At 65.9% G+C, this 22,566-nt stretch overlaps 1 protein-coding gene across 2 annotated transcripts in view; it reads right to left on the bottom strand.

Moving 5' to 3' along the window:
* The window catches only part of MACROD1 (mono-ADP ribosylhydrolase 1), a 114,530-nt gene that overhangs the window by 83,249 nt on the left and 8,715 nt on the right, over positions 1–22,566 (bottom strand). For both annotated transcript variants that reach the window (XM_062197805.1, XM_062197806.1), the window contains exons 2-3: positions 21,776–21,877; positions 21,220–21,336 (exon numbers count right to left, since the gene is read on the bottom strand). In XM_062197805.1, the coding sequence (XP_062053789.1) occupies positions 21,220–21,336; positions 21,776–21,877 (219 nt within the window). The remainder of the gene's footprint in view (positions 1–21,219; positions 21,337–21,775; positions 21,878–22,566) is intronic.

The raw sequence follows: 22,566 nt of genomic DNA, 5'->3' as shown, positions 1-22,566 counted from the left end.
GATTTCGTAGAACGCAATGGTGGGGGGAGGGAACTTTTTTTTTTTTTTTAGAAGAATAGAAGGCAGGAGGGGGTTCACAGCTGTGGACATAGAATGGTGCCGGTGGGGGAGGGGAGTGCTAAAAACAGTACCGTCGAAGGACCAGGACCGGGTTGGGCTTTTTCCAGAACCGGAAGATGACATCCACGTGCACCCTGGGCCGTCACCACGGAGCCGGCGGGGAGATGCGGCTGCCCGCGGGGCCCCACGCGGCTCTGCCACTGCCACAGCTCGCCGCGATGCCTTCATGGGAGCCGTGCGGGCTCCGCAGGTGGCAGGCAGGGAAGAAAAGGTGTTTGGCGAGGAGACGCCGGCAATCGCTCCTCTGGCCGGCTCTCTCCGCGCCGCCTCCCTGCAGGGGCTGTCAGTGCGTCCTCTGGATGGGCCCAAGAAGGAAAGGCTCGCGGCTCCTCCGCGCCCCGCACCCCGTAGAGGCCCCTGGGGAAGCTGTGGCTGTCCCTGCCGCCCAGCGAGCCCGAGCTGATTCTGGGTTCTCCCAGGACTCCCGGGTCGGTCCTTCCATTTCCTGAGACAATAGAATTGCGAAAACGTTCTTGCTCCTAGAAGTCTTTGAGTAAGTAGACCGTGGTGGCGGGCGGGCGGGCCGGTGGCTACTGCTGCTCCCAGAGGTGGAGGCGTGTCCTTGGCAGCTGGGTGGCAGGGAGGGGCCGGGCGAGGGTCGCTGCAGCTGGGCCACTGTCCTTTCTGATAACCGGGAAAAGGAGGCATTAGCTCCAACCAGCCACTACCTACCTTCTGCGCGCCTACCCTTTGCCTCTTCCTGGGATAGGTAATTGACACAGGGGCTCTTTTTGGTAACCTGAGCTGCTTAGGCCTATCGGCTACTCAAACGTAGGCCTGAAGATGGCAGGGAATTGTCCAGAAAAGCCCCGGAAGCCGGCACCCATCAGGTGTGCCCACCGCCTGGGGCTCTGCCATCCCGGGTTGGGGTGGGAGGAGGAGGGAGAGACGAGCGCAAGGGGACGGCCCAGGGCCCTGGGGAGGGCGCAGGCGATCATTTATCAAGCGACAGCACGGTGTGGCGAGCCAGGAGATGAGAACGATGATGAAACAGTGACAGTGGAGCTGGGGAGGGAGGGGGGACGGGGAGGGCCGCGGGCCCGGCTTCTGATGTTCCCTGTGGGTGAGCGGGAGCCGGCCCGGAGGCGGCGCTTTCAAAAGGCCTCTGTCGCTTCCGCCAAAGCCGAGGCAGAACGGGAGGCTGGCAGCAGCCACGGGGCTGCCCACTGTGTTCCCGGTGCCGGCCACCTGCTGGACATGAGAAGACCCTGCCGGCCTCGCGGGAAAGAGCCTCAAAGAAACGGGCACCGTGGCCGGCGGCAACAAGGCGGGCGGGGGGAGGGGCGCAGGCCCACCCGTGGCAGACAGGGTGGCAGGCACAGGCACGAGGTCAGAGGGCATTCTTCTCGCTTCCAGGCGCCGCCCTCCCCGCGGCCTGTGACGCCCCCCCTCCCCAGCTCCTGGCCGTTCCTTGGAAACAGGGGAGTCCCTGCGGGCAGCGGGAGGGGAGGGGTGCGGCGCTGGCCAGGGGCCCAGATCTCTGTTGTTTCTGACATGAGATACCCCTAGCCCCCCTCACCAAGGGTACCAACCCCACCCCCCCCGGGGGGGGCAGGAAAGCAGCCCCCACTCCTCCCCTGCACCCGGCACGCTCCAACCTCAGGCTCACCTAACCCCCCACCCCAGGCCTGGGCTCAGGTCCTCCCTGAGTGGTGGGCTTCATCCTGCCCCAGCCAGGCCGGGGCCCCTGGGAAAATCTCATCGCCTCCTCTTGGCCCCTGGTACGGCAGTGTCTTCCTGGGTCATCCCGGAGCCCCCAGCCCCTCTAGGCTGGCCTGGGCACCCAGCGAGATGGACGATGCCCGGGGCACACAGGCTCCGGGGCCCACCTACACTGCCTCCAGCAGCCGCTCACCAGCCAGGACCACCCCACTGGCCTTGTGGCATTTACGGCAGGTTTAAAGTTTGAAAGAAAAAAAAAAAAAAGCCCACGACAGACACTTCTTGGTTAAGTGGTTTTACCCTTCGTGGTAATTAGATGTAGTGATTGGAATCTCTTTTCTATTACATGGCAATTTTCCTTTAAATTTCCCCTTTTAAAAAAAAGAGAGAGAGAGAGAGAGAGAGAGGAAGGCAGCCGGGCCAGGCATCATTTGCATTTTGCCAATGAGGCCTCCTGTAAGCGCAGCTCAGGCGTGGGGCCCAACGTATGGAATGCTTAAGAGATTACTAAGAATAAAACCTATTAATTAGTCATACTCAATTCCGCAGACATGATGAGCATCAGAAGCTGCTTCTCTCCCTTCCGCCTTCCCTTCCCTTCTCTGCCGCACACAGAACCCTCCATCTTCTCCCCGGCCCGCGCTCCGCGGCCTGGGCGCCTGTGGCGGACATGGGGCCTGGATGCCGGCTGCTTCCCGGCTCTGGGTGACGCTGGTACCAGAGGGGACAGCACCCCAGACGATGGTGGTGGCTGGGGAAGGGGGGTACCCTTCCTCTCCCTGCTTTTTGCAGGCACCCTCGGGGGTCCCAGGAGACCTGGCCCCTGCCCAGGCCAACCAGCCCAAGCTGAGGCCGGGAGGTGCTGCCAGACAGGCACACGAGGAGCATTTGGGGGACCCCTGGCTTCGGTGTTCCCCTTCTGTAAAGTGGGGGTGCATGGAGCTGGGAGCTCCAGAGGCCAAGTGGAGGCCCCTCCCTTCCACTGATTCTAGAAGGTTCTAGCCCCCCGAGACAAGCGAGGGGTCCCTGCAAGGCTGCTGGGGACCTGGCGTGGGGCACAGGCAATGCGAGCGGGAGAACAGGTCTGAGGCACACCAGGGCAGCGCCGCCGCCTCCCCCTCCCCCACCCCCACCCCGGGCGCCCTGCAGACGGCAGCCAACCCACTCTGCAGGTCTGCTTCCTGCTGAACGCGCCAGGGAGGAGGACGGGGCCCGAGCTGTGGGCTTATGAAAAATACAACAAGAAAAATCGGATGCAGCTGACAGGCACGATGGGGCTGGCAGCGGGGAGGAGGGGCTGGGGGCGGCCAGGGCCATGCTCTCAGGCCCAAGGTCAGGCCAGGGCTGGCTGTGCACGTGTGTCCGTCCGTCCCCCGGGGGCCCTGTCCCCTTCTCACACTGCAATCAGCGCTGGACCGGCACCAGGGAGGGTGCTAACGAGGAGTCGCAGGCCTTCCAGGAGGCAGAGAGGGGAGGCATCTTTTTTTCCTTCTTAAGGAGGGATAAAAAGGCTCAAAGACGCAAATCACCGTTTACAACCCAGTGAGTCTGCTAAATTGAAGGGGGAGGTTAACTCCCCGGAGCTGAAGGGGGAGGCGGAGGTTTCCTGGCCCGTGCACCTGCCCCAAGGGGCTGTGCACACCGCAGGCACCCCCCAGACTGGCTGCGGGGGGCTCCACAGCTTCAGGGAGGCCTGAGGGACACCGGGGCTCCTGTGGCCCACAGTGGTGGATGGAGGCTGTCCCAGCTCCCAGGCAGATGCTCGGGCCCTGCCCCCCAAGTTCCATCTGCCTGCAAGGGTGACAGGTGACATCTCAGCCGAGGCCTGGCTGGTCACCGAGAGGACTCCGCAGCCTTGAGCTTCTGTCCCAGGGAGGGTCTGTGGGCAGTGAGGGGGCGTGAAGCCCCCGACGCAGGGGCACCCAGAGGCGGGAGAAGGGACACAGGCCCAGCAGCAGGAGCAGGCAGTGAGCTCCCCATCACTGGGAGCATTCAAGCGTGAGATGGGGCTGTGGCAGGTGTTTTCCAGCCCGAGACGAGCTCTGGGGGATTTGACTGAGAGATCGTGGTCCCCTCCTGGGCTTCCTTAGACACCCCCAGGACACGGCAGGGAGGCAGACATGCTCACCGTGTCGCCCTAAGGGACCAGTGTCCCCTGAAAACCCCAAGACAGGGCCGCTCCGTCGAAGGGCAGACTGTGCCACCAGAGAGGCCGCCAAGCACCCACCCTGGGGTCCCCAGGGAGCAAGTGCCTCCCACGTCACCCCTTCCCACAGCAGGAAGCTAGGACGGGGACCCCGCAGCCCTACGCTCTCAGGGCGGGCCTGAAGCCCACCACCCTGCAGCTAGGCCACAGCGGCATGCACCGGCGCTGCTGGCTGATCCATCCATCACGGGCAGCTGACGGCGCCTGGGGCACGGCGCACTCTACGTTTTTCAGCATTTACGGCTCTTTTGAAATGTTCCAAGTAGTTGCCTGAAATATCCACGCTGGCTTCTTAAAAAAAAAAAAAAAAAAACTCATGCAAAGATTTCGTTTGCGTCCCCCCTCCCCTGGCGTTCCTACATGGATGTTTTTTTCTCCAGTTTGGCAAATGGCAAATTCCACTGTTGCAGGGCTCAGGCCCATTTCCCCGCCGTCCGCATGGCCTGCAGGGCTGCCCAGGGACCCTGCGCGCAGGGGAAGCCCTCCCTGTACCACTCCTCCCCAGGGCACAGCTTGTCAGCCCAGGGGCAGCTCCTGCCGGCACCTGCCCTGGGCTCTCACACCAGCCTCGCTGCTGGCGCGCAGTCCGGCCCAGGGAGGGCTCAGGGCGCCTGTGCAGGGGCCGCCCGGTCCCAGGGGGCACAGCGGCCTGGCCCCATCCTCCTCCTCGAGGAAAGGGTCTTAGCTGGCCCCGCCCTAAACCCCTTCGAGGCCCATCAGGGTGACCGGTCCCCACGGTGAGATCCAGGGGCCCAGGGGGTCGGCGCCTTGCCCTGCCAGGGGTCCCAGAGTTCCGGCACCAGGAGTGCCCTACCCTTTCTCCAGCAGCTGCAGGTGGCCGCCTACCCGGCCTGCACCTGCCCTGTGGCTGGCGGGGCACCCACAGCATCTCACACACTCCGCCCCCCCCCCCCCCATCCACCGACTTCCAGCTGTGAGCCTGACGGGAAAACGCGGCCCCTCGGAGAGATCCCTGCTCCTTGAAGGGGGCTGAGGCCGGGAGGCCGCCTGCCGCGAGTCCCCGAGCCACTGCCTGCAGAAACTGCCTCCTCAAGGCAGAGGAAAACAAGCGCCACATGAGCCGACAATCAAAGCCGCAGCCGCCACGGGGCCGCCACCGCGCGTCTCCCCGCTGTCTCCGGGCGCCGCGGGCCTGCGTGTTCTGAACCTCTCGCCCCAGCCGGCCGCCTTCCAGAAGGTTCTGGGTACGCAGGGGGAAGTGGCGCCCACAAAACCTGAAACTAGCCTTAGATATCTTCCCCCCGAGCCAGCACGGCCAGGGGCCCCGGCTGAGAAGCCCATGTGGGCGTCCAGGGAGTTCTTGGGACAAGGACAAAGGGCCCTGGAACCTTCCAAGGGTGGCTGAGAGGGAGAGAGGAGGCGAGAGCAGGTGTTGGCGGCAGGGGTCCAAGGGGCTAAACCCAGGCTGGCCGCAGGCTACTGGGCTGGGTGATCCTGCTGGCCGGAGCCAGAGCCCCACGTGGGCGTGGCAGGGCGAGTGTCTTCTCGGCCCCCCTGGCCCCCCCCAAGTCTCTCTCCTGACAGCCAAGGCCTCGCTGGATCCCATTTGATTCCGGGGCAGCTCGCTCAGTGTCAGCCCCTTCCCAGTGGTCAGAGGAGGAGGAGGCCGGGGAGGGGTCCCTGGCCGGGTCCTGGTGCGCCCTGGGCCAGAGGCCCGGGGGCGGGGTTCCTTCTGGCACCCCCAGATTCCCTACCTGCAGAACCAGCCCTGGGGGCGGGGGGCGGGCACTCGGCCGCATGCTCTTTTCCCTTCTTCCGGGGTGGGGGCTCTCGGGGACAGGCCCGGCCCCACCACCGCCTGGCCTCGGCCCGCCGCCTCACTCCCAACCTCACGGCAGAAGGCCGAGACACACGGACACCCACCACCACCCACGACGACGACGACACAAACCAAAGTGCACTCGAGCCGCCCTCGGCCTCCTCCTGTAGGTGCCTTGACACTTCACTGTTGACTGAATGTGATGAGCTCCTTGGTCCTATTCCCTGTTTGTCTGTTTTCATACGAGACGTCCAGGTCCGCCTGCCTTGTCCTTTCTTGAAATAAATAGATTTAACTTTTACGGGCGTCTGGGCTGCTCACTGGGTGCGGTGGCTGGGGGCTCCCCCCGGCTCCCCGGGTGTGGGCCCTGCTGCCCCCCGGGCTCCAGCGGCCGGGAGGTGGCAGCCAGGAGGGACGAGGCCCCACGGCCCCAGCAAAGCCGGCGCCACCACAGGGCTCCGAGCTGGGCCACGCGGGGCACCCAGCGGGCGCAGCGCCGAGCAGCTCTCCTCCCGGACACGCACTAATAGGAGCTGGGGATTATCCGGTCGGAGGCGCCGCCAGCCATGTGCGTGCCCAGATAAGAGCGGAGCTGTGTGGCGGGTGTCGGGCTCGCATGCGCAGCCCAGCGACCCCCGTGAACCCCCCCCTCCCCCGGCCCTCCACGTCCTCCCCCGGGCCCGCTGTGCTCCCATCCCTCACAGCTGGGGGCGGGGGCAGGATTCTCTGCCGTGAGAACAGCAGCAGTTTCTTGCTAAATCTAGCCTGAAGTAAGAACCCGTCACTTCCGCCCGAGATCTGGTGCTGGTGCTGGGTCTGGGGGCGCTGGGTTCTTCCCCTGCTGTTCTGAGGGAGCAGTCACTTCCCGACATGGTGTCCTGGGGTGACACAGGGCACGCCGGCGGCCCCCCGGGGTCTCTCTCCCCCACCATCCTCCAGGGCTCACCCCCCCATTGGAGCGCAAGGTCACTCACGGGCTCAGCGCACGGCAGGTGCAGGCGGCTTTGCCTGCTCTCACCCGAGACCCCTTCTGGGGGGCTGCGGGGATCCTTCTAGAACCCGACCAGCCCGCCAGGCAGGAGATGCTGGCTGAAGGCCTCGTGTGTGCCGGGCTGTGGGGTCACTTTCTCCTTGTGGGGTGGGGGAGGAATGAGTGAGTGAGAGGCACCTGCCTGGCCGGGGAGGCTGCAGGTGGGGTGGGGGAGGAATGAGTGAGTGAGAGGCACCTGCCTGGCCGGGGAGGGAGGGGGGTGGCAGATTTGGGCCAAGGGATCCCCTCCAGGGATGAGGAAGGCAGGTTCAATTCCATGTCTCCCGTTGCAAACACAAGACTCCCTGGCTGCCTCTCTCTTCCAGCTCCAGCCCCGTCTCAGATGGCCCAGGCCCTCGGCCAGACCTGAGCAGGCCCTGTCCTGTGTGGGGCTCCCAGTCTGCACTGTGCTGACCCCTCAGCCCCGCGCCCCTCCCAGGAAAGGCCCTGGAGGGTTCAAAGCCAGGCCTCGCCCCAGGAGAGGTCCCCACCGGCCCCAGGCCCACCCACACCTGTGCTGTGCAGGTCACTGCCTCCAGTGCCCTTCAGATCCCCGGAGGGCACCAGCCAGGGCCCCTGCACTCGGTAAGTGAAGAGCGAGCCGACAATCACCCGCCGCTGATCCACGCAGGGTACAAGCTGGGTGACTGCACACGCACGTTCCCGCAGGTGCACAGCCCCGGCCCCCGCCCCCTCCTCAGCCCCGAGAGCTCGCAGAGGTTCTGCCCAGACAGGGCCCACGTCCACCTGACTCCAGGAACGGCTGCGTTACCCCCACTGCTGTCCTGCGGGGTGCCTCGGGCAGGGCCACGGAGCCCCTGAGGCCCGGCCTAGACCCAGGGCCTCCAGCACTTGCGTCTTGCCTTTCTGTCTTAGTTCATGCGCGTGCTAACAGCTCCACCTCCGTGCTAGAAGGCGGGCCTGGGTCCTGAGCCCGGCCCTCCGTGCGGGGCGGGCACCGAGCCTAGCAGTTAAAAGACCGGCACTGGGGCCGCGCTGTGGCGTAGCGGGTGGACAGGTGGCAGGGACGACCCCTGGTGGCTGGGCTCCCCAAGGCCCAGCGCCCTGCTTTGTGGCCCTGACCCCACCTGCTGTGGCAGAGTCGGGACTCAAAGTTCCGGCTTAGACTGGAGAGAAGCAGGCCACCCCCCTGCACCTGGCCCTGCCCTTACCTGGCCACCACCGGGTTCCAGAAAGGTCCCTTCTCCCTCCACTCCTTTCCAGGAGGGGTCAGCACTCCCCAAACCACGGCCCACACACCGATTATGGGGTGGATCCTGAGCAGCCTGCCCAGCGGGCCCCGCATGGCTAGGAGCCCCCCAAGCCAGCCCCGAGACACTGCCCTGGTAGGTGCGGTGGTGGGGCCTGGTCCATTTCCAGGCTCCCCAAACAAGTGGGTCTGCAGTGCGCGCCCTGCACGCCCACTCACCCCCAGGACCCTCCTCCCGGGAAGAGCCTGGGGTCTCACGCGCCGACGGCCGCACCAGTGAGAGCCCACGCGTCCCCCCGCCCGCCGAGAAGTGAAATCTTATTTGCACGGCTGCCAAGCCCGGGATGCGATGAAATCGCGCCTGGAGACGACACCGGCCAGCTCCCGGTGGAGGCAGCGGCACCGGGGAGCCGCTTGTTAAAAGCCACGGCGGCCACATGTGCACCTGCCTCAGGTGTTAAGTAATTTTCTGCCGCCAGGAACTCAGCGGGTGGCTGCTTGTCATTTCATCTCCATGATGCAGCCAGTGCCCCACGCACGGAATAGGGACCTGCGGGTCCAAGTGCTTGGGGAGGGACACGGGGGGGGGGGGGGCGAGCGGAGGCCCGATCAGGCGCAGGTGGGGGCTGAGTGGCAACAGATGTCCGCACTCTGCCCAGGGCTACACCAGGCTCGGCCAGAGCCCGCAGTGGCAGAGTGGGTGGGCTCAGAGACCCCTGGTCCCAAACAGCCTCGGGATGTAGCAGGAGAATAAGGACCCTACCCCATCGCACCAGCTGCCGCCAATCACAATCCACAAGTCTTCACTGCGCACCTGTGCCAGGCCTGCTCGGACTGGGACGCAGCAGCCAGCGCCCCCCACCCCCGGTCCCCACAGGACACCTGCCAGCAAGGACCCCTCGGGACACCTGCCAGCAAGGACTGACCGGGGTCAGCGTCACAGCTCAGAGGGGGAAGCCGCCCCCCGGGACACCTGCGTCCCACATCCGAGTGCCGGGGATCGCGTCTCACTCCCACTTCTGACCCAACTTCCTGCTGACATGCACCTTGGCGGCAGCAGGTGGCAGCTCAAGAACATGGGCCCCTGCCTCCCGTGCCGGAGACCCGGATGGAGTTCTGGGCTCCTGGCCTTGGCCTTGGCCGCAGCTGCTGTGGGCATTTGGGGGAGTGAACCAGTGGATGAGATCTCTCTCCCTCTCCCTCCCTCCCCCCTCTGTCACTCTTTCAAATAAATAAAAAGTCTTTTAAAAAGAAGGCAAGGCCCTGAGAAGCCACAAGCTCCTGAATGGCGTGGGGGCCCCTGAGGGGCAGCCTGGGCTGTACCCCGGACATGGGGCTTCCCTGGCCAGGCAGCGGTGCGGGGCCCACTCCCGTTACTGCGCTGGAGGGCTGCGACTGTCCCCCCACCCCCCAAACTCCAGGAGTGCACAGCCTCCCCCTCTCAGAGGCCGGGGACCAGGGAGCCCTGGGCGTATCCGGCACCCCTTTCTCTGCCTGTTTGACCAGGGAGCCCTGGGGTGTATCCGGCACCCCTTTCTCTGCCTGTTTGACCAGGGAGCCCTGGGGGTATCCGGCACCCCTTTCTCTGCCTGTTTGACCAGGGAGCCCTGGGGGTATCCGGCACCCCTTTCTCTGCCTGTTTTCAGACACTCCAGCAGGACTGAGCGGAATCTTCAGAGTTCAGGCTGCGCCAAGAGCACAAATTCTGTAATTAGCTTTCTCTTGGATCCCGGCCCTGGCAAATGGATTCGTCGTGGTGAGGGGCAGGAGAAAGGAATCAGAGGCCTCTTTACAGCCGAGATTACAAACCCGGGGGTGAAGGGCCGGGGCTGGTCTCCGGGGACGGCTGGTCCCCCCCCCCACCAGGCGGCAGCAGGTGCGGGCGGGGGAGGTGTGCTTCCGGGAGCCGCCTCCTGCTGGCCGGGAGAGAGGCTCAGCAGGGCTGGGCTGGGCGCCCCGGGGCTCTTCACAAACGTGGTGCCTCCACGTGGGACCACCGGATCTGCAACTTCAATAATCGGGGGGGGGGGGTGTTTCCCCAAGAGGGGTTCACCTGCGGGCGGCAGAGCCTTGGGGCGCCAGGCGTCCCTCGCACAGCAGAGGGGTGCAGAGGGCTGCTTATGCCATCTTTTTTTTTTTTTTTTTGACAGGCAGAGTGGATAGTGAGAGAGACAGAGAGAAAGGTCTTCATTTTTGCCGTTGGTTCACCCTCCAATGGCCGCTGCGGCTGGCGCATCTCGCTGATCCAAAGCCAGGAGCCAGGTGCTTCTCCTGGTCTCCCATGCGGGTGGCAGGGCCCAAGCACCTGGGCCATCCTCCACTGCACTCCCGGGCCACAGCAGAGAGCTGGCCTGGAAGAGGAGCAACCGGGATAGGATCTGGCGCCCCGACCGGGACTAGAACCTGGTGTGCCGGTGCCACAGGTGGAAGATTAGCCTATTGAGCTGCGGCGCCAGCCGCCATCTTATTTTTATTAGAGAGAGAGGGAGGGAGGGAAGGAGAGAGAGAGAGAGAGAGAGAGAGAGAGAGAGGAGGGTAGCGGTCTTCCATCCACTGGTTCACTCCCCAGAGGGCCAGGGCCATGGCCGGGCTACGCCGAAGCCAGGAGCTCCTGCTGGGTCTTCCACCTGGATGCAGGGGCCCAAGCACTGGGCCATCCTCTACGGCTTTCGGAAGTGGAGCAGCTGGGACTCGAACTGGTGCAAATATACGGTGCTAGCACTGGCAGGCGGCGGCAGCTTAACTGGCTACGCCACAATGCTGGACCCTACACCCATTTTAAAGTGAGCAAAGTGAGGCCTAACCATGAGTGGCCTGCCTGGGGTCCAGGGCGGCACAGGGTAGCACAGAACCAGGTCTGTCCAGGCTCCTCCCACTGCCAAGTCCTGGCCCCATGAGGCCTCATGACTGGGACTGTGTGAGCCTCACCAGGAAACCTCCTACAGGAAGCCCTCCCTGACCAGCACACACTGCCCCTAGATGCCCCCATCACTCAGCACCTGTACCAGGGCCCACGCTAAGGCAAGCTGTTTAGAAGCAGGAAGTGGATCTGGGCCATTTTATTCCCCCTCGAGGAGGGGTAGAAGGTGGCACCCACCAGGGTCTGGGGCCTGCAGAGAGCAGGCTGCAGGAGGCTGGGCGCCGGGGGAGCGGCTGGCATTCCCAGGAGGTGGAGCTCCAGGGGTGTCTCCCCCGGCAGGGGCTCGGGGCGGCAGGCTGAGGGCGACTGAGGACACGGAGCCCTGGGGTCCCCTGGACTGCAGCCGGGCAGCGTGACTGGGGCTCTCTCCCTCTGGAGCCACACATCAAAGGCAGCGCCGCTGTGGTCCGCCACGCTGGGCTCAGCAGATAACGGCTCCCCCAGGGAGGGCTGGGCCCCCGCCTCCCTCTGGTTTCTTTCTGCCACTGGGGGAGCTGAGCCCCCACCCCCACACACACACACAAGGCCGCCTTGGCCCGCTCCGAACGCCCTGCTGGTGCCCCGTCCCTGACCGTGGGACAGGCTGGGCCCCAGGGTCCCAGCTGCAGGGGCCACAGGCCCACCCCCCCCCGGCACCACCCATGAGGTTACAGACAGGGCTCTCACCCAGAAGCAGGAAACAGCCTCCAACCCACGAGATGCCAGAGCCAGGAAGACCCCGGCCACAGTGAGGGAAGCGTGCAGACCCCCAGGGTCATAGCACAAGCTGGCGGTGGGGTGAGGCTGGGAGCTAAGCCCCCTGGGAGGGCAGGCATGGCAGCAGGTGGTCAGGGTGGGGGAGGGGCACAGGGGTGGTGGCCACAGTGAGGGAACCACACAGACCCCCAGGGTCAGAGCACAAGCTGGCGGTGGGGTGAGGCTGGGAGCTGAGCCCCCCCCCCGGGGGAGGGGGCAGGCATGGCAGCAGGTGGTCAGGGCGGGGGAGGGGCAAAGGGGTGGTGGCCACAGTGAGGGAACCACACAGACCCCCAGGGTCAGAGCCAGAGCTGGCGGTGGGGCGAGGCTGGGAGCTGAGCCCTCGGGGGGGGGGGGGGGGAGGCATGGCAGCAGGTGGTCAGGGCGGGGGGGGGCACAGGGGTGGCTGCTGAGGTTCTGCTGTGGGCACAGTTCTGGTCATTTACTGCCATAACGCATGCGTGTCTGAGCACCTGCTGTGAGGACTGGAAGGGGCGCCTGGGCGAGCACTGTCTCCCAGGCCACCCCACACCTGTGTGTGTCAACCCCACAGCACCTCTGGTTGCTGGCCCCCAGTTCTTCTGGGAACCGCCCTCTGCCTCCTTCCCCCAGTTTTTCTTAGTGATTTGTAGGAGCTCTTTTTTGTTTTTGTTTTTTTCGTTTTTTTGGTTTTTTTTTGACAGGCAGAGTGGATAGTGAGAGAGACAGAGAGAAAGGTCTTCATTTTTGCCGTTGGTTCACCCTCCAATGGCCGCTGCGGCTGGCGCATCTCGCTGATCCAAAGCCAGGAGCCAGGTGCTTCTCCTGGTCTCCCATGCGGGTGCAGGGCCCAAGCACTTGGGCCATCCTCCACTGCACTCCCTGGCCACAGCAGAGAGCTGGCCTGGAAGAGGGGCAACCGGGATAGAATCCGGCGCCCCAACCGGGACTAGAACCTGGTGTGCCGGCGCCGCAAGGCGGAGGATTAGCCTGTTAAGCCACGGCGCCGGCTTTGTAGGAGCTCTTTACATAGGAAGCAAGGAGGACTGTGGCAGCCTCCTCCTGGGGGCTGGGCCCTCAGGACCTCCCTGGAGGGTCCCCAGTGCCAGCAGAGGAGCACCTGTGTGGGTTTCAGGATGTTTCTGCCAAATCTCTGCCCACCCACCCCTGGCTCCCTGTGCGCCGGCCCCGCTGGAAGACGGGACACCTTGTGCAGGCAGGGACCCCCGCCAGGCCTGTGTCCCGGCTGGCCGGACCCGGAGGGAGCGTTTCTACTGTGCCGAGAAGCCTACACTGCCAGTGACGAGGTGCCCAGCCGGCACCCGAGCGGAGCTGCCTGGTGTGGACGTCACTGTCCCAGGCCCTTCTGGGAGGGGCCACCCCCCCCCGAATTCCAGGGCTCACAGTCCCTGTAGACACCTTCCCTGCCCCCACTGCCAGCGAGGACGCACCTGCGCCTGCCCTGGCCCCCTCTTCCAGGACCAGAGTCACCCCTGGGGTCTGCCTTCCCGCCAGCGCCTCCCGTATTTCATCAGACAACGCGCGCAGGCGATGCCGCTGATTGCCGAAGCCTATAAAAGCAATAACATTTAGGGAGCCAGGAAAATAAAGCCCCCGCTGCTGGAGTAACGGGCGCCGGGAGTCCGCTCTGTAGCTGGGGGCGGGGCCGGCCTGCGGCTCCCTCACCAGGCGGTACGCACACAAGCACTCAGCACACCTGCCTGCACACGGCCCTGCTGCTCCCCAGGAACCAGGCACCCCAGGCACACACCCCCAACTAAGCTCCCTGCGGGGTCCCAGGTTGCAGGCCAAGGTCACCCCTGCCCTGTCCGGACCTGCAGGCTGCCCACGTGGAGGGTGGCCCGGGGACGTCCTACTCCTTGCCGTGCACGGGCGGCACCGCTGGCACCAGGACCTCTTGGTAGCCGGGGGGGGGGGGGGGCGGCCGGGCTGGAGGGCTCATTTCCCCGAGGCTCCCCAACCCTCCCATCCCGGGCAGTCGACAAACCAGAACACCACCCAGAGCGGTTCCCGCGTGCCCACCCCGCCTCACTCACGGCTCATTCGTTCATTCGAGGCTACACGCTGAGAAGGTCTGGGTTGCTGGGTCCCAGATCCCAGCCAAGTCACCTCCTGTCCCTGCAGGAACAGCCCCGGCCACCTCCCGGGACAGAGGGGCAGGCCTGTGCCGAACGACCCCACCAGTCCCTTCCAGGCAAGGTGATCACAGGCCAGGCATCCGGGGACTAAAAGCCTCTTCAGGGCAGATCCGCTGAACCCACACACCCACAACAGCCCCCAGAACCAGGTGGGGGGGTGGGGAGGCTCTGCCAGCTTCCGGGAGCCCCGCGCCCACAAGTCACACATCCTCCTCTGCGGGGGACGAACACGCGCACCTGTCATGGAATCAGCCACAGGCTCGGCCTCCCACTTGAGGACCCCGCTCCCTGCACAGGGGCGGCCCCGGGCCTCTGCGGACACAGGGCGGGTGGGAGCGGGGCGGCTGGCGAGGGGCAGAGGCCACCTGTGCAGGAGAATTGATGGGGCCACCCCTGGGACTCCTAGGGCGAGACAACCCGGGGGGCCGCTTTCCCCAGCAGGCATGTGTCGGTGCCTCGGATCAATGGCGACGGGTTTTTACTCTGCTGTGAAGGAGGCAAAGATTCTGTGGGCACCCGGGGGGGAAACCCTTATTAGTCACAGGGGGGTCGGAGAGAAGCCACAGCCACACACGCAGCGGGCCTGGGCAAGAGAGAGGCCTGGGCAAGAGGGAGACCTGGGGAGAGGGGGAGGGGGAGGGGAGGGGGAGGGGAGGGGAGGGGAGGGGAGAGGGGGAGAGGGAGGGGGGTAGGGGTAGGGGACGGGGAGGGGGAGGGAGACTCCCGGGCTGGCAGCAAGGCCAGGCGCTCTCTCCCGGAGCATCTGGGGAGTGGGACCCGCCCAGGGGCAGGCGTCTGGAGTGAGGGAACAAAGAACAGAACTGCTACTGAGGGGCCAGAAAGTGGCACCGTGCAGAAAAGCAAACCGACCTCCCAGCTCGCTGTTACAGAACTGAAAACCCTATTGCCCACCTTGCAGTGGCTGCTGGGGAGCTCAGAGCTGCATCCTGTAGTCAGTTGTGAAAAAACAGCTCAGCCTAGCTGTGAGGTGTCGTCTGGGCCGAGGCCATGGCAGGGTGCCAAGAGCCTAGCTACCCTAAGCCGTCACCGAGAACAGAAACCAACGGAGCAGGCAGGGACCAGGTAGGCCAGACGCCAGCATCGGGACGGCGGCAGGCACTGGGGCTGAGAAGGGCCATGGCCGGGAGCCAGGCAAGAGGCAGGAGAGCTGGCGAGTGCGCGGCAGGGGACACCCAGGTCCAGGGTTCCGGACGCAGCCAAGAGTGCAGGGTGCCACCTTCGGTGGGGATGGCGCGCTCCGGGGTTGATAGAAGCCAAGGCTGGGGGCGGGGAGCATGGCCAGATCCCAGCCAAGGTCCCAAGAGTTCTTAAGTGGCCACAGCTGGACTCGAACCCAGCCCTGTCCCATGTGTCCCTGGCCATGACCCCTTCCCGCGCTCAGAGTCCCAAGCCCAGGGACCCTGGGGAGGCACTGGGAGGGACCAGGTGGCCCACAGAGTACCCCGCCCGCCGCAGCCCAGCGCCGCCCTTCCTTCCAGGGAGGCAGGAACCCCCCGCCTGCCCAGGGCCACCGTTGCACATGTCAATTCTGGGCCACTGGCTTCGCAGATGTCACCATTCCTGTTCCCCTCGACACCCTCAGCGAGGGAGCTCCTGCTTTTCCAAAGGGACGTGGCGTCTGATGATGCTGAAGCCGGACAGGAAATGCAGGCAGGCGGCAGTAACACAGCTGACGCCAGCTCCGCCTGCAGGGAACCGCCCCCAGCCGCCTGCACCCCTCGGCTGCCCGAGCTGGGAGCGCGGTGCCGCACGGCCTGGTGACCCCACCACCCTCGGGCCGACCTCTGTGCACTGCCTCCCCCCCTCCCTGCAGGGCCTCACTGGCTCCTGACGCCCCCACAGAGATCTACACAGCTGCAGAGAGCAGGCGCCCCCACCCCACCCCGCCGTGCCCACCAGGGCAGCCTGCAGCCACCCAGGGCCCCTGGCCTTGATGACTTGTCTGCTCCTAGATGTTCCTGTCCCTCATGGGGACCTGCAGTGCAGGTCCACGGTCACTGCAGGTGACGCCAAAGTGGCTGCTCCACTTCCGACCCAGCTCCCTGCTAACGCACCTGGGAAAGCAGCAGCGGACGGCCCGAGTGCTCGGGCCCCTGCACCCACGTGGGAGACTGTGGCCCAGCCCAGCATCGGTATTCTGGGGAGTGAGCCAGAGGAAGGTCGGTCTCTCCCTTTCAAACAAACAAACAAACAAAAGAACAACCCCCATGCAAAAGAGCCGGGTGGTTGGGAGGAGCCATTCCCTCAGCCACCCCCGTGCAGCTGGGACTTGGAGGAGCCCCGGGCCTGCTCCCCAGCCCGGCAGAGCACCGGGTGCATGGCAGCCGCTGGCGGCCAGAACGCGGGCTGGGTGGGCTGAGCAGCCCTCCAGGGACGAGGCGGCAGCAGAGTGGGCGCCTCCTGGGGCCATCCTGCTCCATGGACACAGGATTCCAGGGGGCGGGTCCCACGAGACTCAGCCCCATTTCACAGATGAGAGAGTAGAGGGCTCAGAGAGCTTAAGGGACCGGCCCCGGGCAGCTGGTGCACAGCGGGATGGGGCTCAGAACCAGGAATCCAACTTCAAAATTACACGGCGCCCCGTTTTGGAGATCATGTGCGAGGTGAGGGGACAGGGCCTGGATCCCCAACTCTGTCGGTCGCACTGTGTCCCCGAGGTCACCCCGTGCTGGGACCAGGCCCAGCCTCCCCAGGCTCAGGGTGGGAGCATGCTTGGGCCCAGTCCAGGACTCGGCAGCCACACCTCTGAGCCTCGCCGGCTGCCCAGAGCCAGGTGCCTGGGGTGTGGACCCCCAGTGCCACCCCGTAGGCAGGCAGGTGAGCCCAGCGCCTGCAGGGGCCCGGAGCCGCGGCCGCCGTCTGCCAGGCACAGGCGGATGATCCAGGACAACCAGCCAAGGGCTGCAGACCAGTCCTTTTCATGCTCGGCCAATTTAATGGCCCCCATTAATTTCAAAACACACACGGTCCCACAAGCTCCGGCCTCCTCGGCTCAGCACCTCGGGGACGCGGGCGGGCACACAGGCGCGGGGGCCCGGCCAGGCAGCTCCAAGGACAGGCGAGGCCACACAGAACTCGCTCCAGGGTCACTCCGCAGGTGGGCAGCAGCCCCCTGCTTGGGGGTCCTGCCTACAGGTCTCCCGTGACAGACACATAGGGGCTGGAGCCGGCAGCCAGGAAGCCTGGTCTGAGGCTCCGCCCCACTGCATCCTGCTGTGTGACCCTGAGCAGCAGTCACCCTCTCTGGGCATCGGGTGCGCTGCCGACTTGCTCCACGGGGCTGCGGCTGCCCCGAGGGCGGGCGCTGGGTCACACGGAGCCCTGGCCCCCCAGAGCCTCGTCACAACCCAGGAAGCACGTGAGGGCCCCATCAATGTCAAATCAAGGAGTCCCTTCGGGCCCACGGGGCTGAGCCAGGGCAGGGAGAGGGAGCCCCAGGGGAACTCTGGCTCCTGCAGTCCCTTGCGCCATCTGACCAACTCTCAAGGGCAACCGGTCACTCCTTCAGTCAACAAACGTCTGGAAACCAGGACAGAGAGTTCTCGGGTCCAGGGTCCAGCCCTGGAGACGGCTGGAAGGCTCTGGCTAACAACCAGGGATGGCAAAGTCCTTGGGGGAGGGAAGGACCTTCCAGGGTCCTTCCACGTTCCCGCCCCCGGCCACAGCTTTGCGCGCTGGACCGGCCCTGCAAGCCGGGAGGGCATCTCAATAATTCAGGAGGAATCCATCATTCATGGATTTATGTAACCACTGCCCGACCTTGTGGGAACGAGCCGCCGCCTCTCAGGGCTGAACTCGGGCCCTGTCAGGGGCTGGCTGCTCCAGGCTCTGTAACGGCGGGCTGGGGGAGAGAGGGGCTCCAGGCTTCCCGAGCCACCGGGCCTCGCTCCCAGACTGGACCCAGAGGGCTCGACTGTGCCCCTCAAACGGAAAGACGAGGTTTTGAGCCCCAGTCCCGCCCCTGCCCAGTACCATGACCCCGTGGGCACCTCGGGCCCCGCAGTGTCGGGAGGCGGTCTCAGTGCCTGTCCCAGACAGGACGAGCAGGTGTGCAGGGGGCAGGGGCCCCACCCTTTCCGTCCCTGCACCGGTGAGATTGGAGAGCTTTTGCAGCCCAGACCCGCCCCCATGCCAGGCACACAGTAGGTCTTCATGTGCCGGCCAAAAAGCTGGAATTTGGGGGCCTGCCAGGGCCGCCAACAGCACCGCACAGCCCGAGCCGTCGGCCGGGTGGTCACGGAGAGGGAGGAGGGAACAGGTCCGTGTCTGTCCGCCCACCCGTCCGTCTGTCCGTCTACACAGTCCGGCGCACCAGGCCTGCTGGCACGGCGAGGGCTGTGCTGGTGTAGCCGCCGGCCGGCCGGCTGGCCTCAGCAAACACGTTTAAATCTGAAGTGACAGATAAAGCGATTTACGGCGACAGTTTAGCGTCAGATCACTTCCCACAAGGCAGTCGGCGTCCCTGCGGCCCCCCTGCTCCGAGTCCATCACGGCGGTCTCTAAATCACCGGCTACAGCGGCCGCTCCAGGCGGCGGGAGGGGGCGGAACCCGGGCTTCCGAGGCCTGGCCGGCGGGGACAGCGGGGACAGTGGGGACAGTGGGGACGGGGGGGGGGGGCACGGCCGGCAGACTTTCACAAATCAAAGCCCCAAGTCTTAAGGAAACACAGCGCCACTTCATGCCTGATTTTAAATCAATAAGCAGCTTAAAGCTCTCCCGGCGAGGCCAGCTTGTCGCTGTGAGACACGGCTTCCCACCCGATCACCGGCGTCCCTGGCCCCCGCGCCGCCCGCCACCTCCCTGCGTGGCCGAGGCCAGCTTGTCGCTGTGAGACACGGCTTCCCACCCGATCACCAGCGTCCCTGCCCCCCCCCCCGCCCGCCACCTCCCTGCGTGGCAGGCGCTGGTCACGTCACACCCCACCGGGCGGCGCAACGCGATTTGCTGGGGTCTCTCTGGGCCCTGGGCCTGGCGGGCACTCGTGTCGGCCTCACAGCCCCCATGGGGCGGGGCTCGGGCCGAAGCCATTCTTCAGACGAGGCCACAGAGGCGTGGGGGCCCGGGATCCCCCCCCCACGCCTGGCCTCCGGGCCCGGGGTCGTCCCACGCCAACAGGACAGCTCTGACGCGCCCGATTCCTCTCGCTCGGCACAAAGCCACACATTCATCTCCACCCTGGCCCGCTGCGCCCCAGAGGCCGAAGCCGGACCGCCAGACCCTTGGACCGGCCAAGAATGGGGCCTTTCTCTGTGCCTGGACACTTCCGGCCCGTCAGCCTCGTGAGTGGCCCAGCCGAGGTCGCGCCCCCGTGGCAGGGAAGACACAAACATCCCCGGGTGTCCCCGGGCCCCTGGCCCCAAGCTGTCCCCTGGCTCAGCCCAGGGGTCGGAGGCCAAGCTGGAGAGGTGGGCACTGCCCCCGGGATGCTCCTCCCCCTAACAGGGCAGCGGGACCCCCTGGCTTATCGCGCCAGCGTGGCAGCCCCAATTTAATTAAGATGGATGCAGCATGCCCCGCGGGCAGGAGCCGTGGCGGGCACAGATGGCAGCAGCCTGGGCCTCTCCTGGGCACTGCCCGAGCAAGCGGCCTTGGCCAGCAGCCTGGCGGGCAGGGCCGAGGTGGCCCAGGGAGGCCGGTAACAACTCAGGGGGCCTTGGGGCACTGGCCGTGCACCCCCCGGCTCTCTGCTCCAGCCCCCCTTCACCCTGCCACATATCACACACACACACCCCTTCATACACTCACCCCAACACACACCATCACACACTGACCACTCGTACTCTTTATCAGCGACTCTGATCTCCAGCGTCCGCCCCCCGGGGAGAGGACCTGGTCTGGGGTCCGCCCCGCCACGGTCCCCGCAGCTGGAGCCAGATCCAGGTGGCCACGGTGCCCACCCGGAGCAGGGACAGGACACCTCCCACCGACCCCAACACACACAAAATCCTGCAGCTCGGGCAGGGGTCCCGGGCCCCCCGCCCAGTCCGAGGGGCACCGCTCTCCACGGGCCACCCACGCCCTGGGACCAACACTGCCGCGGCCTCAAACACAAAAACGCAGAAACCCCCACCCGAGGTAACCGCTCCCTCCCTCGCCTATTGTGGCGGCTCTGCGGTCGGGCGCCGAGCCGCAATTATTCACGGCTAATGATTATAATCAAGTCAAATAGAATTTAATGGACACGTATTCTCTTCCTGCTTGAAACTTTACATACGAATTAAGCACAGATGGGTTCCACGCGGCCAGAGCGGACGTACGCAGCGAAGCCCTGCCTTCCCACGACTTTTATTCCGCTAATACACAGGCTGATTGACGGGGCCGCCGCGCAGACGCGATCTCTGCTGCCCCCTGGTGGACGGCGGGGCCAGCGGGGCGGGGCCATCGCGAGGGCGAAGCCCTGGGCTGGAGCAGCGCCAAGGCCACCCCGGGGGCTGGGGCTGGGGCTGGGGTCGGGGCGGGGGTGGGGCACAGGCTCTGCGTGGGGAACCCCGTGTCCAGATCCTGCCTCGGCCATTCCCGAGGGTTCCCGGTGCTCCTGGCTGAGACGAGAAAAGGAGACTGCAGGTGCTGGGTAAACTGAGGCAAGCATGGAGGTGCGGAACGCACAGGCCACTCAGCAGGGGCTACTGGTCACACTCCACGTGCCTCCCGCAGACGCCCACCTCGGCGCCCCGTCCCACCCACCCCAGGCTGGAAGGAGCAGGATCAGCTGCTGCCTCCCCGGGGGCCACTGTGGCACCTGCCAACCCACAGGGACCCCAGGCCTTGCTGCCGCCGACCCGACGGTGGCCCGACAAGCAAACAGCAGGACAGAGCCCACAGAACCGAACCAGAGCCGAGGCTCTTTGGAGATCAGAGCGGGGCGACAGTACGGCTGCCGTGGCTGCACACCTCAAGGTGAGACCCGGGGTTGGCGGGAGGAGGTGGCATGGCAGGTTCTGCCCGTGATGACCGGGACCATGCAAGAGGCTCTGCTCCCGACGGCGCCCCCTGCTGACGCCTGCCACGGGCGCTGAGCGCTGGGACTCAGGTGCCACTCGCCCACTCTGGCTCCCGAGCAGCACCGCCCCTCCCCCGGAGCCTCTGACCTCAGCCAGGCACCCAGCGCCGCCCCAAGAGCAGACCTCCCGCTTCAGGCCCCCACCGTCCAGGCAGGGCAGCCTGGCGCGGCTCCAGCCACGCTCTCCCCTGGCCCCGGCTGCTAACGGGTCTCTGGGCGGCAAGTCGGCCTGGCCAGGCAGCGTGGGGCTCCTGACACCGCAGGTCAGGGGCTCCCAGGCGCCAGCAGGCCACCCCAGCCCGGCCCAGCCCGGCCCGGCATCCCAGCCTCACTGGAGCCAGAGGTGCTAGGGTGACAGCGCGGCCGCACAGGCCCCGACTCGGGCCAGCCACTCACCGGCATTGACGATGGCGTCCACCTCGAGCTTGGTGATGTCCCCGCGGAAGAGAGAGAGCTTCTCGTTGAGCTGTTTGTCTTTCTTGTACTTGGGCTCCTCCACTTTCACGGCCACCCCTGGAGGAGTGGGGACGGGGGGGTCACGGAGTGCCCGCTGCGCCCCCGTCGGCCTCCCTCCACCAGCAGGCGGCCAGGCCTAAGCGTGGGGACAGCCCCGGCCGCCTTGAATCTCTGTCCTGAGGCTGGGGGCGAGCGGCCTCAGCACCAACGATCGCGCCCAGCCCCATCTGACAGCGGGGAAGACTGAGGCTGGAGCGGACCAGGAGCCGGGCGCAGGGGCCTGGCTTTGCCAGCTCTGCCGTCTGCAGGGGCTGGGGGCTAAGCAGCAGGCCAGCGACCACCCCACGGCTTCTAGATCCAGCTCCTGCCAACCAAGCAATCCCGGGCAGGTGGCTTAACCCTCCCTAGTGGCGTCTGGGGACTAGAAAGGGAACTGGCTGCAGGCGGTTTGACCATGAAGTGCGGGCTCGGGTCTCCCAGGCCCGGGGGCCCCTACCTTTCGCCATCTCCTTCCACGTGGGGATCTTCTTCAGCCTGACGAAGTCCTGGCAGAAGTAGTGTCCCTCCCGCTGCTTGTCACTCAGGCCTTTCAGGAAAGCTGTGGGCAGGGGCAGGGAGTCAGTGCCTGCAGGGAGGGGGGCTGGGGCCGCCCGCCCCGCCCCCGCCCCCCGCAGGGACTCGGCCTGGGGCCAGCAGGTGCGCGCACACTTGCAGTGGCTCCCAGGGAGTCAGCGGAGCTGCCAGGTGGCCGGAAACGGCCCAGCTCAATTCTAAGCCTGGGCCTCAGTTTCCCCTAAAGAAAGGAACCAGGGCAGGTGTCCCAGGGCCCTCTCTGGCCTCAATGTCGATGTTGTGGCTCCGTGAGGGCTGGTGGCACCTAATCGGTGACATCATCAGCCGGTCGCGGTAACCCTGGGTGCTACCCCCCAAATTCCCCCAGGATCCACAGGGTGAACTTGTCCCAGGAGCTCAGTGAGGCTGGCTGTGACCACACAGCTGGTGAGCAAGGAGCCAGGTCCCCACCCGCTCATGGGCTCCGGACCCCCTGCTCCAGCTGTGTCCCCCAGGCTTCTGCCCGGCAGGACCAGGCAAGGAACCCTAAGCCCCCCTCGGAGGCTGCTGGGAGGTTCACGGCTCACGGGCTCCCCCTGCTGGCCCACAGCCGCCTGCACACCAGGCTCTCGGCTGGCCAGGGCCTCGTGGAGCAGCGCCCACTGACCAGCCTGGTTGGGAGGGGCAACGAACAGCAAAGCCCCCGTGGAGGAACCAAAAACCCACAGGAGATGT

This window comes from Lepus europaeus, chromosome 7 (assembly GCF_033115175.1).
Source record: "Lepus europaeus isolate LE1 chromosome 7, mLepTim1.pri, whole genome shotgun sequence".
Classification (NCBI taxonomy): domain Eukaryota; kingdom Metazoa; phylum Chordata; class Mammalia; order Lagomorpha; family Leporidae; genus Lepus; species Lepus europaeus.
This window is presented reverse-complemented; position numbering and strand designations above follow the sequence as displayed.